This window comes from Octopus bimaculoides, chromosome 6, assembly GCF_046866305.1.
Source record: "Octopus bimaculoides isolate indiv1 chromosome 6, ASM4686630v1, whole genome shotgun sequence".
NCBI lineage: Eukaryota > Metazoa > Mollusca > Cephalopoda > Octopoda > Octopodidae > Octopus > Octopus bimaculoides.
Window position 1 is genome coordinate 100,133,035 of NC_142933.1, and position 16,848 is coordinate 100,149,882.

Genomic DNA, 16,848 nt, shown 5'->3' on the forward strand with positions numbered 1-16,848 from the left:
TGAAAATCCACTATCACATATAGAAAAATTAATAATTAAAAGCACAATAAATGAGTATAATATAAAGTAAAGTAAATATCATAAGATAAATATAATAAAAAGATTACACGTGTTTCAACCAATTTTCAAATAGAAAAGAAATTTAAATCGATTAAAATCAATTGAAATTATCTAAAATAAGTTCTATTCTTTACTTTATATTATACTCATTTATTGTGCTTTTAATTATTAATTTTTCTATATGTGATAGTGGATTTTCATCGATGAGTTCTTGAAAATTGGTTATTTTCCCTAAAACTATATATATATATATATATATATATATATATATATATATATATATATATATGTGTATGTATATATATATCTATGCATATATGTATGCATATATATATGTATGCATAGAGACACACACACACGTGCGCGCACGCACGCACACACACATATATTAGAAGGTTCTGCACAATTTCCATCAACCAAATTCGCTTAAAAAGCATTAGACAGTCCCGGTGCTACCTAGGAAGCACTCACTCAAAATGCCGTTCACTAAGACCCAACCCAAAACCACGTGGGTGCAAAGCGATATTCTTAACCACAAAACAGGGTGGTGACATGGCTTCAGGTCTTTTTGTGCTCTTTTTCCCCCTCTTCTCTCATACAATAACCCTGCTAATGGTTATCTCGATTCAAATCCCTATTGACCTCATTCATTGCATTAAATCGCAATAAATGGAGGTCACCATGATATAAAGCCCTACAAAACCTAAGAATTAAGCCGTCTGGATAATTTTAAGGAACTGAGAGCAAAGAGTAACTATAACAGTCCTTTCTTATTTCCAATCTGAGGATTGGAAATAAGAAATCATTGGCTGGACTAAAGTCCCCTTATCGATTAGAAAACATCTTTTTCACAGAACCTACAAACTTGATCTGGTTTTTCACCTTCCTTAACGGGGAATTGTCACTTCCTCTGACGAGCACACGGTTATTACGCAACCCTGCTGCTGTCTATATCCAGTTTATTAACCAACACGAAACCTATTGATAAGATCAGCCATAATGGATATATAATATCGTACACTTTGATTAATGTATCCATAGTATTGACAAAAGTATGAGCACATATTTTTCTGACTTATGGTTTCTTAGATTGTATGTATGTATGTATGTATGTATGTATGTATCTATTGTGTGTGTATGTATTTATGTGTGTATATATATCCTATATGTGGTTTAACACACACAGACACACAACATACACAGAAATATTCATATATATATATATATATATATATATATATATATATATATATATATATATATATATATATATATATATATATATATATATATATATATATGCATTCATATATACATGCATACGTACATACACTGAAGATCTTGATAAATGAAACTTATTTTAATTGCTTGACAACTTGTAATGGAAAAAAATATTTTTAAATGGAAATATTCATGGTTGAAATGTCATTGTAAATGTAGATATTGCACAAAATTAAGCGTTGTGTGTGCTATAATTAAATACATAATGAGATGTGTATAAAAAAAATTCAAAACACAGACATTCATCAAATAATCACTGTTTTGCATGAAAACAAAACACCTCACCCCTCGAAGAACCAGGAAATGAGAACAGAACCAAACAGTTGGAAACTGGAAAAAAATATCTTTCAAGAAAACGATGCCTGGAAGGTAACTTGTATGAACATAAAAATGAAATTCTGGTAATTTATTTCTTCACTTTTTAAATAGAAAATTCTTAAGACGTATACTCCAACAAATACCATTTGGAGGAAAAAAATAACGAATGGGTGAGATCTAATATTTTAGCAAGAATTCATCAGAATACCTGCAGGATGCAATGAATTCAAATTTCTTATTTGGATCAAGAGAATTTTGTTTTGAAATTTTTTTTATTGTTTCAGTCATTTGACTGCGGCCATGCTGGAACACCACCTTGTTAATTTTTCAGTAAAGCTAAGTCTGCAATGGAAATGCAAAAGTAAATTACTATGAGTATATAGGTGCAGGAGTGGCTGTGAGGTAAGAAGCTTGCTTCGACGGCGTGGCACCCTGGGCAAGTGTCTTCTACTATAACGTCGGACCGACCAAAGCCTTGTGAGTGGATTTAGTAGACGGAAACTGAACGAAGCTTGTCGTATCTATATGTCTATATAAAATTATAAATATTATTGCGATACAATAGTATTATTTTCCAGCTAAATAAAGCACCGTAGAGGTAAAATTATAGATAGGAAATAGTGGCATAACAAGATACCAATGTTTACGGTACTTTATTTAGCTGGAAAATAATACTATTGTATTACAAAAATATTTATAATTTTTTTTTATATAACTTTTTCACTGATCTCTGTTTTATTTATGGCTAGGCGTATCAGCCGAATATACTGGCGATATTGATATTTTAAATTTCATCTTAGGTGAACCTAGCTGAAGAAGACTAATCAGATTTATGATAACAAACGTATTCTGGAAAGTCCGAAACTTGAGTACTAGGTTATCCATTTATCCGGTGTTCTTCCTAGAGGTAAGACGAAAATTTTTTTGATGTTCGCCGCCTGCACACATCTTTGCCTATATACATTCAGTGAAGCTTTCCACAGCGTCGCACGGTTATCGACTGCTATTTCCAGCAAACATTGTTGCCTTATTGTGCCACTATTTCCTATATATAGGATGTTGGTGTGTTTATGTCCCCGTTAGCGGTTTGACCTAAGGAATCGATAGAATAAATACTAGATTAAGAAAAAAGTACTGGTATTGATATATTCGACTATAAGATCTTCAAGGCGGTACCCCAGCATGGCCGGAGTTTATGACTGAAACAAATAAAAAATTAAAGATAAAAGATATGAAAGGCGTTTAAAATGGACCTCTTATTTGATAGCAATGGTTTTTGTGTCCACTTATTTTGAATAAAATTACATGGGCTTGGATTATCGCTTCTTCGGTAATTCCGAAAGTGGAGAATTGTGGGAAATATGTTGCTTAAAAAAAATAAAACTCATGATACATAAACTCACCAATCATCAGTGAGTGGGTTTAGGTACCATGGGTGGGTTTACGCGTGGGCTTTAAGCTGAACAATTTTCTCCTGGAGCAATAAAGTGGAAACATCAAATATCTATGCATTTTTGTGTATGTGGGCCAAAAAAAAAAATATATTGGATGATTAAAGGCTGGCTGCAGCGAACATTAGTTTCAGGGTCTTTTAATATGGTTGAAGAACCCTTAGTTCAATCAAGGATGATCCTACTTCCACTCCGTCTCAAACTTGGTATTATGAAGCAGTTTGTTAAAGCTCTCGATAAAGATGGACCATGCTTTCACTATATCTACTGCGTGGATGTGCAATGGCCCAATGGTTAGGGCAGCGGACTCGCGGTCATAGGATCGCGGTTTCGATTCCCAGACCGGGTGTTGTGAGTGTTTATTGAGCGAAAACACCTAAAGCTCCACGTGGCTCCAGCAGGGGGATGGTGGCGAACCCTGCTGTACTCTTTCACCACAACTTTCTCTCACTCTTACTTCCTGTTTCTGTTGTGCCTGTAATTCAAAGGGTCAGCCTTGTCACACTGTGTCACGCTGAATATTCCCGAGAACTACGTTAAGGGTACACGTGTCTGTGGAGTGCTCAGCCACTTGCACGCTAATTTCACGAGCATGCTGTTCCGTTGATCGTATCAACTGGAACCCTCGTCGCCGTAAGCGACGGAGTGCCAACAACATATCTACTGCACATTTCCTGGTCTGAGCAGTTACATGATAAAAGTTGGAGGATCATAAAATTGATGACAGATGATGACTTTTTAAATTCAATGAATTGCGTTGAAGCAACAGCATAGAATTCATTTGTAATACTTGTAAATGACTTTCTGAGTAACAAGAAAGCTTCCGGTTATGCCGAAATAGCCGACCACATGCTGGAGAAATTTCAAAAGCTGCGTGCAAATATGTGCATAAAGCTTCACTTTCTCCACAGTTACCTTGATACATTCTCTGAATAGTCTTGGTGACACAAGTGGCGAGCATTTGGATGACAGTGGCATCACTGTCTTCGTACTGTATTCATTAAAGCAATCGGTTTTAAAAGGCCGGTCTTTCTCCAAGCTATACATTATATATCCTCAGATGAAGCTGAGCTTAGCATTCTAAGCAAACGATCCATTTGTTAATTTTACACTGCTACCACTGACATTTAGAGTGATGTGTTTGTCTAAACTTTACCGCGCTGATTCACAGCTATTTGGTCTGGGCTGCTTGAGATTTGAACTCTGACACAATTGACATTTAACAAGATACAGAACATCGGTCTCACAGTTAGCAGATAAGAATCTTGTCCACTCACTTATTATTGTCGCTCTCATGAAAGTAGATAATTACTGAAATACATTTTGTCTAGACTTCTATCTTTACAGGAGCCACATTAATTCATATCTTAAAATGGTATCGGTGTTTGTAATTAATCGTCTCCTCTGTCTTGTTTCAATTTATAATAGAATCCAATTTACTTCCACAGGTATAAATCAATTATTTGTCCTTCATCTAAATATAGGAGCTTCATGTGAAAATTAAAGGAAACAAATATTACAAGCAATTATTTTAGAGACTTGCAGGAACGAATGTAATAATAGACTTTAGCTTTGATTTGAAGAAGAAGGGACGAAATTAAACACAGTTCATCACACCGTTTATTAAATTTTATCAACATCATTCGTCACTTTGACTTTCTCTCGTTTTGACATATTGCGAGGATGAATTAATATAAAATGTTAATGATAAAGTAACAGCAGGGCGATTGTGAACACAGCAGGTGCGAATGATAGCAACATATAAACATATAAATGGCAGAATAAACAAATAAACATTATGACGCATATTTTTGATGTACATTGTAGTTATTGCAAGTGGTCATTAAGAATATTTAGCTTTGGTCCATGACATATTGTAATTAAAAATACATATAATTAAAGAGGGAAATCATTAAATGGGAAATCGTTAAGCATTGTATTGCTGATGTCGAATATTTAAAAATATTTTCTGATTCCAGCCATTGGTCAACGGCATCTGTTTTAAACATCTAATTATTACCTCTGCCTTCGCTAAGGCGGAGGTATTGTTTTCAGTGGTGTTTGTTTGTTTGTTTGTCTGTCCGTAGACAAGATATCTCAAGAACTGCTGAATGGATTCGGATGAAACTTTCAGTGATGTTTGACCTCGTGACTGGCACAAATTGATTAGATTTTGGGATCTGTTTTTTTTTATTACCCGTGCGGGCTAACATAGAGGTGACAAAACAAATCATGTGGGACATAAAACATATATAAAAAAATAGAAATGAATGTTATAATGTATGAAGACATGAATATGATAAAATGGAAATGGAACCACTCGCACCACTTACGAGTGGCCTCGTAGTCTTTGGTCGGCCCGAGGTTATAGTAGAAGACACTTGCCCAAGGTGTCACACAGTGGGACTGAACTCAGAACCATGTGGTTGCGAAGTAAGCTTCTTACCACACAGCCACTCCTGCACCTGTAATATATATCTTTTATCTTTTTATTCAGTCATTTGACTGTGGCCATGCTGGGTCACCACCTTAATGAATTTTAGTTCATCGAATCGACTCCAGTACTTATTCTACCGATCACTTTTGCCAAACCGCTAAGTTACAGAGATGTAATGACATCAACACCTGTTGTCAACCGGTGGTGGTAGAGAACACACATACACACACACAAACACACACACACACACACACACACACACACACACACACACACACACACACATACATACACATACCACACACCCCCACACACATATACGACACACACATATGTACGACAGGCCTTTTTGTTTCAGTTTCCGTCTACCAAATCCACTCACAAAGTTTAGCTCGATCCAAGATTCTAGTTGAAGACACTTTTTTAAAATACCATACAGTGAGAATGAACCCGAAACCATTTGGCTGGAGAGCAAATTTCTCACCACACTACCGAACGAAAAGACGCTTTTGTTTTTATATCACTCACAATCAGATTTGCGTAGAATTTCACAGAACGCGAACATAATGCGCATTCAGTTTTTCTATAGAACTTTCACTTTATTTTCCATACAGGTGCGAGTGTGGCTGTGTAGTAAGAAGCTTGCTTCCCAATCTCATGGTTTCTGGTTCAATCCCACTGCGTGGAACCTTAGGCAAGTATCTTCTACTATAGCTTCGGGTGGACCAAAGCCTTGTAAGTGGATTTGATAGACGGAAAAGGAAAAGAAGCCCGTCATGTATATATATATATATATATATATATATATATATATATATATATATATATGTGTGTGTGTGTGTGTGTGTGTGTTTATATCTTTGTTTATCCCTCATCACTGCTTGGCAACCGGTGCTGGTATGTTTATGTCCCCGTAACTTCAAAGAGAAACCAATAGAATAAGTACTAGGCTTACAAAGAATAAGTGTTAGGGTCGATTTGCTCGACTAAAGGCGGTGCCCCAGCATGACCGCAGTCAGATGACTGAAACAAGTAAAAGAATAAAAAAAAATACATAAAGGTTTACATTTGTTTTGCCAAAAGAGTAGAACTTTCACTTTTCCAAAAGTTTTACGCTTTTGCCAGGGAAAGAAAAGAGGGGTTTTGAGTCAACTCTCAGAGCCCTTATTTTATCGATCTCGGTAAATGACGAAATCAGGTGCTTGTAAGATTAAACTGCTGTGGTACATATCGTATCCTCCTTGGCAGCAGAAGCTAGAAGGTATGTCTGCCACTTAAGGAATCGTGGATCTAGCCTTAGACGCACAATAACCTCATTTTTCTGGAAGCACCGAATGGTGATATCCACGTGGCTCTTATTGTTCCATGACTTTTTAAACTTGTGGGCCTTCTTTCCAAGTACTTCTCCTATATTGACTCCGCAAAACATCGATTAAGGTCACGCAATAAGCTCACGCTGTTACAGACACATACACATACACAAACATATACATATATACACACACAAACAAATATATATATATATATACTAGCAGAAATACCCGGCGTTGCCCGGGTTAAAGAGAATAATGAAATCTAAAAACGCCGTCTAGACTACGCATCATCTTTATATATAGAGATGTATATACACACACGCACCCAAACACACGCATATATATGTATATCAATATAAATATATGAAAGTCAAGGAAGTTTCGTAAAAGAAGGTGATCATGTACATACTTTCTTGCTGTTGTGATTATAACACCTCATTGTAAACTATGTTCCTTGTTTTCCCTTGTGGAGCATATACAAATAGGTTTTTTGTTGCTGCCCACTCTTGAGCCGCCAACATACAGTTGTCCATGTGAGAAGCAGGGCTCTTCCAAGAGAAGACCAGCTACAGACAGTGTTTGACACTGATATTTGTTTATGGACATGGCAAAAGTCACACGAAGGGGGAATTGTAGTCTTCTGAATGTAAAAGGAATGTCTGCTCCTGATGGAGTAAGAGGAATTCTTGGAATAAAGACGTTATCCCCTTTTTCACATCCAGAAAGAATGGTAGCCTCGATAACGTGTGACATCATTTTCTAAATAATGCTCATCTGTTATGTTCGGGTTAAAATTTCATCAACATCAAAAATATATGAATTTTCATGGGAGTTATGGCCGTTATGCAAAGAATATAATTTCCAAATTTCATAAAGATCCATTCAGTACTTTTGACGTAGTTTTGGATAAGAAAACAAATGACTAATGTGTGTGTTTGTGTGCATGTGTATGTGTGTGTGATGAGTGTATATATGTATAGATATCTGTATGCATGTATATATGTATATATGTGTACATATTACATGTACATCTATATATATATAAATACATCTACACATATGTATACATATACATGTATGTATAGATCTATATATATATATATATACATATACGTGTACATCTATATATATATACATATACAACTCTCTCTCTCTCTCTCTCTTTTTCTCTCTCTCTTTCTCTCTCTCTTTCTCTCTTTCTCTCTCTCTCTCTCTGAAAGTATCTGTCATTACAGTATCGAAATGGTGTACATATACATGTATATGTATACATATACATCTCTCTCTCTCTCTCTCTCTCTCTCTCTCTCTCTCTCTCTCTCTCTCTCTCTCTCTTTCTGTCTCTCTCTTTCTCTCTTTCTCTCTCTGTGAAAGTATCTGTCACTACAGTATCGAAATGTGATTGTTTCAGTTAGTGGAATAGTTTCATTTTAAAGTGAAAGTATTTGACATGAGTGTTTTTGTTTCACTTTTGACACGTAATACTTAAATAGTGGAGGAGATATTATGTTGCCGTGTGCTCGAACTCTGCAAGAAGTTAATAATTTTTTTTGACTAAAACACAACTGGAGCCCTAAGTAAGGCATGTGTAAAATTTGAATGAAATTGGTTGCGTAGTTCTCGAGTTTTAGGGATTCACACAGACAGACAGACAGACAGACAGACACACATTCTCATTTTTATATATATATAGATATATATTGCATGTATAAATGTATATGTATATATATATATATATATATATATATATATATATATGTATATATATATATATATATTTATGTATATAACATATGTATACACACATATACACGTAGATAACATTTCTGTATACATACATACACACACACACACACACACACACACACACACACACACACACACACACACACACACACATATATATATATATATATATACACACATACGCACACACACACACACACACACACACACACACACACACACATATATATATATATATATATACATACATACATACATACATACACACTCGCAGGTGTATAAGTATGTAAACATGCATAACACGTGCGCATACGTGCCAAATTTCACATAAATATACGTAAAAATGTTTTACGCAGGCAAGAAATTTCGGTTTATTGTAGGAAAACAATGTGTATGTGCACGCACAGGCGTGTGTGTACGTGTGTGTGTACGTGTGTGTGTGTGTGAGTGAGAGAGAGAGAGAGCGAGAGAGAGGAGGTGTGATGTCAAAAATTTTTCACACACACACACACACACACTCACTCATTCACACTCATTTATATATATATATATATATATATATATATATATATATATATATATATATATATATATGACAAAATAAGCAACAGGATATCCAGAGGTGATGCAGTACGACCGTTTCAAGCGGCTCCATTTAATTGAACAATGCAATCATTACATTAGTTTAAATGCAGGGCTATCCTCAGCTGCATAAATAAATAAATAGAATTTTTTAATCAGTCGGACACATTTGTATAATTTTACTTAAATCCTCTGATAGGGTAAGAAGACAGACAAAGTCGATGCTGTTGTCACTTCAGCTTAGAAGTTTCTAAGACATCAAGAAAAAAATTTGTTTGAGTCATAGCTTGTCACTGATTTTGGTTCTGTTTTAATTTATTAGTCTTGTTTATGAAATCTAAGACTAGAAAATAGTGTCTGTTAGGAAAGGGCTTGATGGAGTTGACAGAATCATAGTGGTTATAGTTATAAAACTTGTCAAGATTATTTAGAAGTAGTATAAAGTAACTGGCTATAATGAGGTTGGGTAGTGGAAGACCTCAAATCAAGATGTTAATTACCAGTTAAAGGGGCAAGACGCTAATAAAACCAATGATGATAATACAGAGGAAATTTCATCATAGGGTACTAAAAGTGATTGATTTAAACAGTGCTGTTATATTGTATAAAGATAGAATTTAGGATCATGAAGAAAAATATAACAAAAAAGATAAATTTTGAATAATTTTGAATATATACCAAAATTTTCAACTATAGAGAGAGAAGAAAATTTACATAGAATTAGTTCTATATATATATATATATATATATATATATATATATATATATATATATATATATATGCGTGTGTGTGTGTGTGTGTGTGTGTGCGTGTGAGAGAGAGAGGGAGACAGAAATAATAAGTTCAAATAGAACAATTCAAACTTTTTGAGGAGTCAAAAAAGAGAGAAAATAATTTCCAATAAAAATTCATCATATTCATAAAAATCAGTCAATTTTAATTTTTTAGCATCTTTTCTCCATTTTTATTCTTGTTTATGGTATCTTTCTACCTATAACGAACGTTTTCAATTATATATATATATATATATATATATATATTAATAATTTAGAGAAGAACCACCAAGATGCAACTCAAACAATGAAGGAGATCGGACACCATCTTGGTGGTTCTTCACTAAATTATTAATATATTTTTCATTATATAATTCAATTTGATATTATAAAATTGAATATCTTCGTAAGTTCAGATTTTAACATTCCGTAACATTATAATATATATATATATATATATATATATATATATATATATATATATAAAACAGGTGAGGACTGAAATCCTTCAAAGGGATGTCAAGCCTCTAAGTTCGCCGGTACAGTCCAAGTAAAGAATATATATAAAATATATATATTCAGTATTTGCCAAAACAGTAAATGAAATATAAGGAAATGAAAAAAATTGTAAGTGTAGACGAACTTTAATGATTAAGAAACTAATTTGTATTTCATGAAGACTTTTTCGTCTTTGTCTTTGGAATGAATTAGACTCTGAAACAATTTGTAGAACGTATATTGGTTCTGTCCCATCTTGGATTTGAATTGAATTAAAGTTCGTCTGCACTTACATTTTTTTCCTTTCCTTATACTTCATTTATATATATATATATATATATATATATATATATATATATATATATATATATATATATATATATATATTTAAAATTATAATTTTAGATAATTTTGATTAATTATTACTTTTGATGGTTTTTATTCCCATGCTGGCCACTTGATAAAATCGGTATTTTAAATATTGATCTTCTCATTTATATAAATTTATATATATACATATATATTTTTACATTGACAGAGCGACGAATTTGTTGACAAATGCATTGATTTTTTGACAAGTCACGTGTATTGCTGGACAGATATTTTGACATGAAATCTTATTCATAGTTTTTTTTTTTCGACAAAGAAATCAAGTATTATATAAACTTACTGGAAAATAGATACAAAAATCAATAATTTTCTGTCGATTAAAAACAATATATAAAGAAATGGCTTACCGCGACAAACACCGTAGCTCTTGCTCAGCGAAGATTTCCTCTCTGGAATGCACCTAAGTCCTAAGTTTTGGTCACATCGTTTCCGTGTATTAAAGCCACATTTTTCACCCGCCATTGCTAGGCAACTGCAGTCCTCTGGTGATGGAAGCCTGTTACCTGGGCAACGGGATATTTTAGGGTTGCATTGACTTTGTTCATCGTCACTCTCCGTGGCGGCTGGAGAGGTTGCAGTGAAAGCGGCAAATGTCATGGTGACAGATGTGGACGAATCACTGAAAAGTGTTGTATCTTGTTGATTCTCCTTGTTCACAGGATCGGAATCAGATTCCTTATTGGTCTCCGAAGCGCTGATATGTTCTGCTAATGAGATATTCAATAACAAATTGAAAAGTGTTAATACGATGATAATATATGGGACCAAGTTTCGCAGGTGAGATATTCCGTACATCATGTCACTCTTGAGCCTTTGTTGAAATAAAAAAAATTCTTCTGCAAGAAGAGGGGTTCCGAACCCGCTAGCTGATCATAATTACCAACTCAATTAATTTCATTCTTCGCCTCTTTTTCGATGTTTAAGTCGATGCAACATGACGTAAATAACAGCAGCAGAAGCAACAAAAACAACGCCGGATCAACCACCGCCGCCGCCACCACCACATCCACATCCACCGCCACCAATAACAACAGCAGTAGCAACAACAGTAGTGATAGTAATAGTCAAAAGGAGTCACAGTAGCAACGTGGTCCAAACAACATTATCACCACGCCACAACAATACTTGTCTGTCACCGACCACGAAAGCAACTATTGGTAATTCACAGCTCCATCCCGGTCTAACAATAACACAAGTAATAAAAATAACCACAACAACAATAATAATAATAATATCAGTAAATAGTCGTGATAAGCAGAACAATTTCGGGTTTGATTTTGTAATAATCGAAACACACCCGAAAGCAACGGGTGAGTAGGAAGTCCCAGAGGCGTAAATTTTCCCTGACTGCCAAATCATTTACATATATATATGTATATATGTATAACACTATAAACTCGCTGCTCTGAAAATAAGTTTGAAGCAGGTCCTTTGTTGTCATAAGAAGAAAATTTCTTTGTTTTGAAACGAGGCCTCTACGAAATCACATTCTTCTCGTTGGAGCGTCAATGTTTATATTTGGTCCTTTGCGTTTCTCTTCTGTGTAACTGTGTGTGTTTTACGAGTGTGTATGTGTGTGTGTATGTATGTGTGTGTGTGCTTGCCAGTGTGTGTTCGTATGCCTGTGTGTGTGTGTGTGTGTATATGCGTCTAGTCGTTCGTTTGACAGCCAGTCCTTCCCACCCCTGCTCGTTCACTGGGCTCTCTTGTTTATTTACCTACTCCACTCTTGTTTAAATCTACCTAAAATTTAACACCTGCCTCTTTACCTATCTATCTATCTATCTATCTATCTATCTATCTATCTATCTATCTATCTATCTATCTATCTATCCCTCTTTCACTTATCTCTCTCTCTTTCTTTATGTATGTATGTATGTATGTACGTATGTATGTATGTATGTATGTATGTACGTATGTATGTATGTATGTATGTATGTATGTATGTATCTATCTATCTTTCTATATATCTATCTATCCCTCTTTCACTTATCTCTCTCTCTTTCTTTATGTATGTATGTATGTATGTACGTATGTATGTATGTATGTATGTATGTATGTATGCCATCAAAGTGATGTATGTATGTATGTATGTATGTATGTATGTATGTATCTATCTATCTATCTATCTATCTATCTATCTATCTATCTATCTATTCCCCTCTCTCCCCCTCTCTCTTCTCTTTCTCTCTTTCTCTATGTATGTATGTATGTATGTATGTATGTATGTATGTATGCATGTATGTATGTATCTATCTATCTATCTATTTTACTCCCTTATTCTTATGCACACACACACACACTCTCTCTCTCACGCACACACACACACGCTCTCTCTCTCTCTCTGTTGCCTTCCCCGTTTTCTTCTCTCTATCCTCTTTTTCCTCCCCTCTGGTTCCCTTGTTATCTCTCTCTCCCCCCTCTCTCTCTTTCTCTCTCTCTCTCTACCACTCTTTACCTATCAACCTCAACTACATAGATAGATTTAGAAAAAAAAATTCTCTCTCCAACGTAATCTTCGATGTAGACTAAATCCCACAACACAGAATTAATTACAAAACATAACCACCAAATAATTCCTGTACATTCTATCGCTCACCAGCAACATTAATAGTCACACTCAGAAGTTTTGAAAAGCCTATATAAAAACTTTACTTGTGCTGGGGAATTTCCTCCCCTTACTCTAGCTATCTTTCACATACTTCTTTCGCCCCTTCCGCTTAACTCCCTCCCACATTCTTCTTTGTCATGCTTTGTTGTTTTAACCTGCTTAGGTTTTTTTTTGTACAAACCTGATCAAGCCATTCACTACGAATCAGCGGTGTATATAGTTGTAGTTGTTGCGTTTTTTTGTAGGCGGTAGTGTTTGCTTTTGGTTGAGGTGGTGTTGGCATTGGTCCTGGTGTTGGTGGTAGCAGGGGTGACTGCGGTCAGGCTGATAGGATGTAGAGTTGGAGTTGTTGATGTTGTAATTTAAAGCTAGACCCTATTTAATTAACTATACTGGTGATCAACGCCGTTCCAACCATGACATTCAACTTTCTTTTTATAGCAGGGATTGCTTTGTGAAATGCCACCTTTAACAGAGTACAATTTGAATAAATTTGACGGGCGGCTAGGAGCAATGCTTGCAACCACCTATTTCAAAATAATTTCAATACCCATTTAACCTCCTCCCCTACAACAGATACACACGCGAGGGGCTTCCTTCAGTTTCTGTTCACCATATACTCTCACAAGGATTTCATCGGCGTGAGGCTATAGTAGAAAACTTGCACTAAGTCCTACGCAAACAACATGAAATACGAAAACAAACGAGTTAAATACGCAAACAACGAGAGAAAAAAATGTAAAACAGCAGAAGTCAACACAAAGAAACGACCCTTCATCAGTTGTCGGTTGTCTATCTACTCCTCATTTCGAGCATTTAACGACAATATGAGTTGCTCCCATAAATTCTAAAATAAAATTTAGGATTTATGGATGGTGAAAGTTGGGAACTAAAACAGGACAGAGGAGACATACAAAGAAACCGAACTAAAACAAGCATGGATAGTCGTTAGACCAGAACGAAAGGAAAATAGTGAGCGTTAGGAGAAAGATTTTCTTCGAAAAGAGGAAAAATAGAAGAGAGAGAAAAATCATCCAGTCCTTTGAACGTCCGTGCAGGAAGAGAAAGATGGTCACGTGAGGAAAAGAAAGATGGACGATGGTCACGTGTGAGCTACGAGTGAGAGAAAATGAGAGAGAGAGAGAGGCAGATAAAAAACGGTGAAAGAGGGAGAGAGGGTAGGAAAAGGGGAGTAGAGAAGGAGGCAGAAACAGTATAGAGTAAAGTCGCATCAAATAGGTGAAGATAAGCTTTCTTGGAAATGGATGCGTGGCGTTCAATTAAATAACAATATAAATATAAATAATATATATATATATATATATATATATATATATATATATATATATATATATATATATATATATATCACGGAGATGTACTTGCATAGCAAGTGACCTGATCTGAGATCGTGTGCTGGAACAAAAACAATTGCAGCGTGGAAGGTGTTTATAAGCCATTTAAGAAACACACAAAAACTATTAGATTAATTTCAATATTTAAATTTAATTTGCCAAAATATTTTTGTCAGTGAACAGGTCGTGGTCTCAAAGTGACGAAAATATTTTGGAGCAACGTGAAATAAAGTGTCTTGCTCAAGGTCACAATGCGTCGCCGGGAATTGAACTCACGACCTTACGATCGTCAGCCGAATGCCCTAACCATTAAGCCACGCTACTTCACTACACATACATACATACATACATACATACATACATACATACATGCATACATACATACATACATACATACATACCACTGCATGTGGACTATTGGCGATTTTTCCCTACTTTTCCTGCTTTCTCTTTGGACTTTCCTGCTTCCGACAATTTTGGTACGAAAAGCACGTGAAGATCTAGAAGTAAAATCATAAAAGCTTAATTTAATTTGATTTCAAATTTATTTTCTCTTACAACATGATTAAATCGCCTTACATAACGATTGAAACCAATAACCTATTTTGATAAAACTGTAAATACCTTCTTTTCTTTTGTTCACAATAAAGTCTTCAAACTATTTTTGTTTCTTTAATAAGCGTGTATGCATGCATGTGTGTGTATGTGTGTGTGTATGTGTCTTTGTGTGTGTGTGTGTGTGTGTGTGTGTGTATGTGTCTTGTGTGTGTGTGTGTGTGTGTGTGTGTGTGTGTGTGTGTGTGTAGCATCTTAAAAAGCTGATAGTGTGTTATAATGCATTTAGTACTTTATTCAATGTACTCTTCTCGGAAAAGGTTGAAAAAAAATCACTTGTGAAGAGGCTCCCGCGTTGACTCATGTTCTTGTCGTTGTTCTTGCTGCTGCTGCAGTTGTTGTTATCCTTATAATTGAGCCTTTCTGGTACTTTATTCTATCGACCCTGAAATGATGAAACTGGAAGTCAACCTCAGTAGGGTTTGAACACAAAACGCAAAAAGCCGGAAACATTTTGTCCGACGCCCTAAGGATTCTGCTATCTCGCCGCTTTTCTACAGTAGCCATGAGGCCAGATATTTTGAGGGTAGGGGCCAGTCGATTACATCGACCCCAGTGCGTAGCTAGTATTTATTAAATCGAGCCCGAAAAGATGAAAGGAAAGGTTAACCTTAGCAGGGTTTGAATACAGAACGCAAAAAGCCAGAAGAAACATCACTAAACATTTTGTACGACGCACTAAGAATTCTGCTATCTCGTCGCTTTTCTACTATAGACATAAGGTCAGAACTTCTGGGGTAGGAGTCAGTCGATTCTATCAACCTCAGTGCGCAACTGGTACTTATTTTATCGATCCCGAAAAGATGAAAGTGAAAGTTTACCTCAGCAGCGTTTGAATACGGAAAACGCCGGAAGAAATGTTGCTAACCATTTTGTTCGACGCACTAAAGATTCTCTCAGTTCGCCACTTTAGTAACACCAATAATATTTGAATATCTCAGCAAATGTTATACCGTTTTGTAATATTAAAACTGTCATTTGCAATACATACGGGAGTGGCTATAATGTTGATACGTACGTAATAACAGCACCAGATGGTAATGTGGACGCCTAGGTTTCCGTTGCTCCGGGTCGATCAAAACATTGGTGCGCACGCACACACACACACACACACACACACACACACACACACACACACACACACACACACACACAGGTTGGAAACAAGTTTTTATATATACGTGTTTAGGAAGTGCGTGTACTGGAAGTTTTAACAAGGTCAGAGATGAATTTGTCAAAAAAAGTAAAAAATGTACTCTCAAAAATTGACAAAAGATATCTTCTACAAAATGTAAACGAAAAACCAAGAGAAAAAAAACACAAGCGGAAAAAGAAAGGGAAAGAAGAAAGAAAGACAGAGAGAGACAGAGAGAATGATGTAGGAAAGTCTCATAGCTAACATATGTGTGTTATTACC

At 35.3% G+C, this 16,848-nt stretch overlaps 1 protein-coding gene across 1 annotated transcript in view; it reads right to left on the minus strand.

The window, feature by feature from the left end:
• LOC106881411 (uncharacterized) overlaps positions 1 to 13,442 on the minus strand; it is a 159,422-nt gene extending 145,980 nt beyond the window's left edge. Inside the window, exon 1 of the mRNA XM_089354369.1 lies at positions 11,198 to 13,442. Coding sequence (XP_089210495.1) covers positions 11,198 to 11,648 — 451 coding nt within the window. The 5' untranslated portion in view covers positions 11,649 to 13,442. The remainder of the gene's footprint in view (positions 1 to 11,197) is intronic.
• Between the last annotated feature and the right edge of the window lie 3,406 nt (positions 13,443 to 16,848).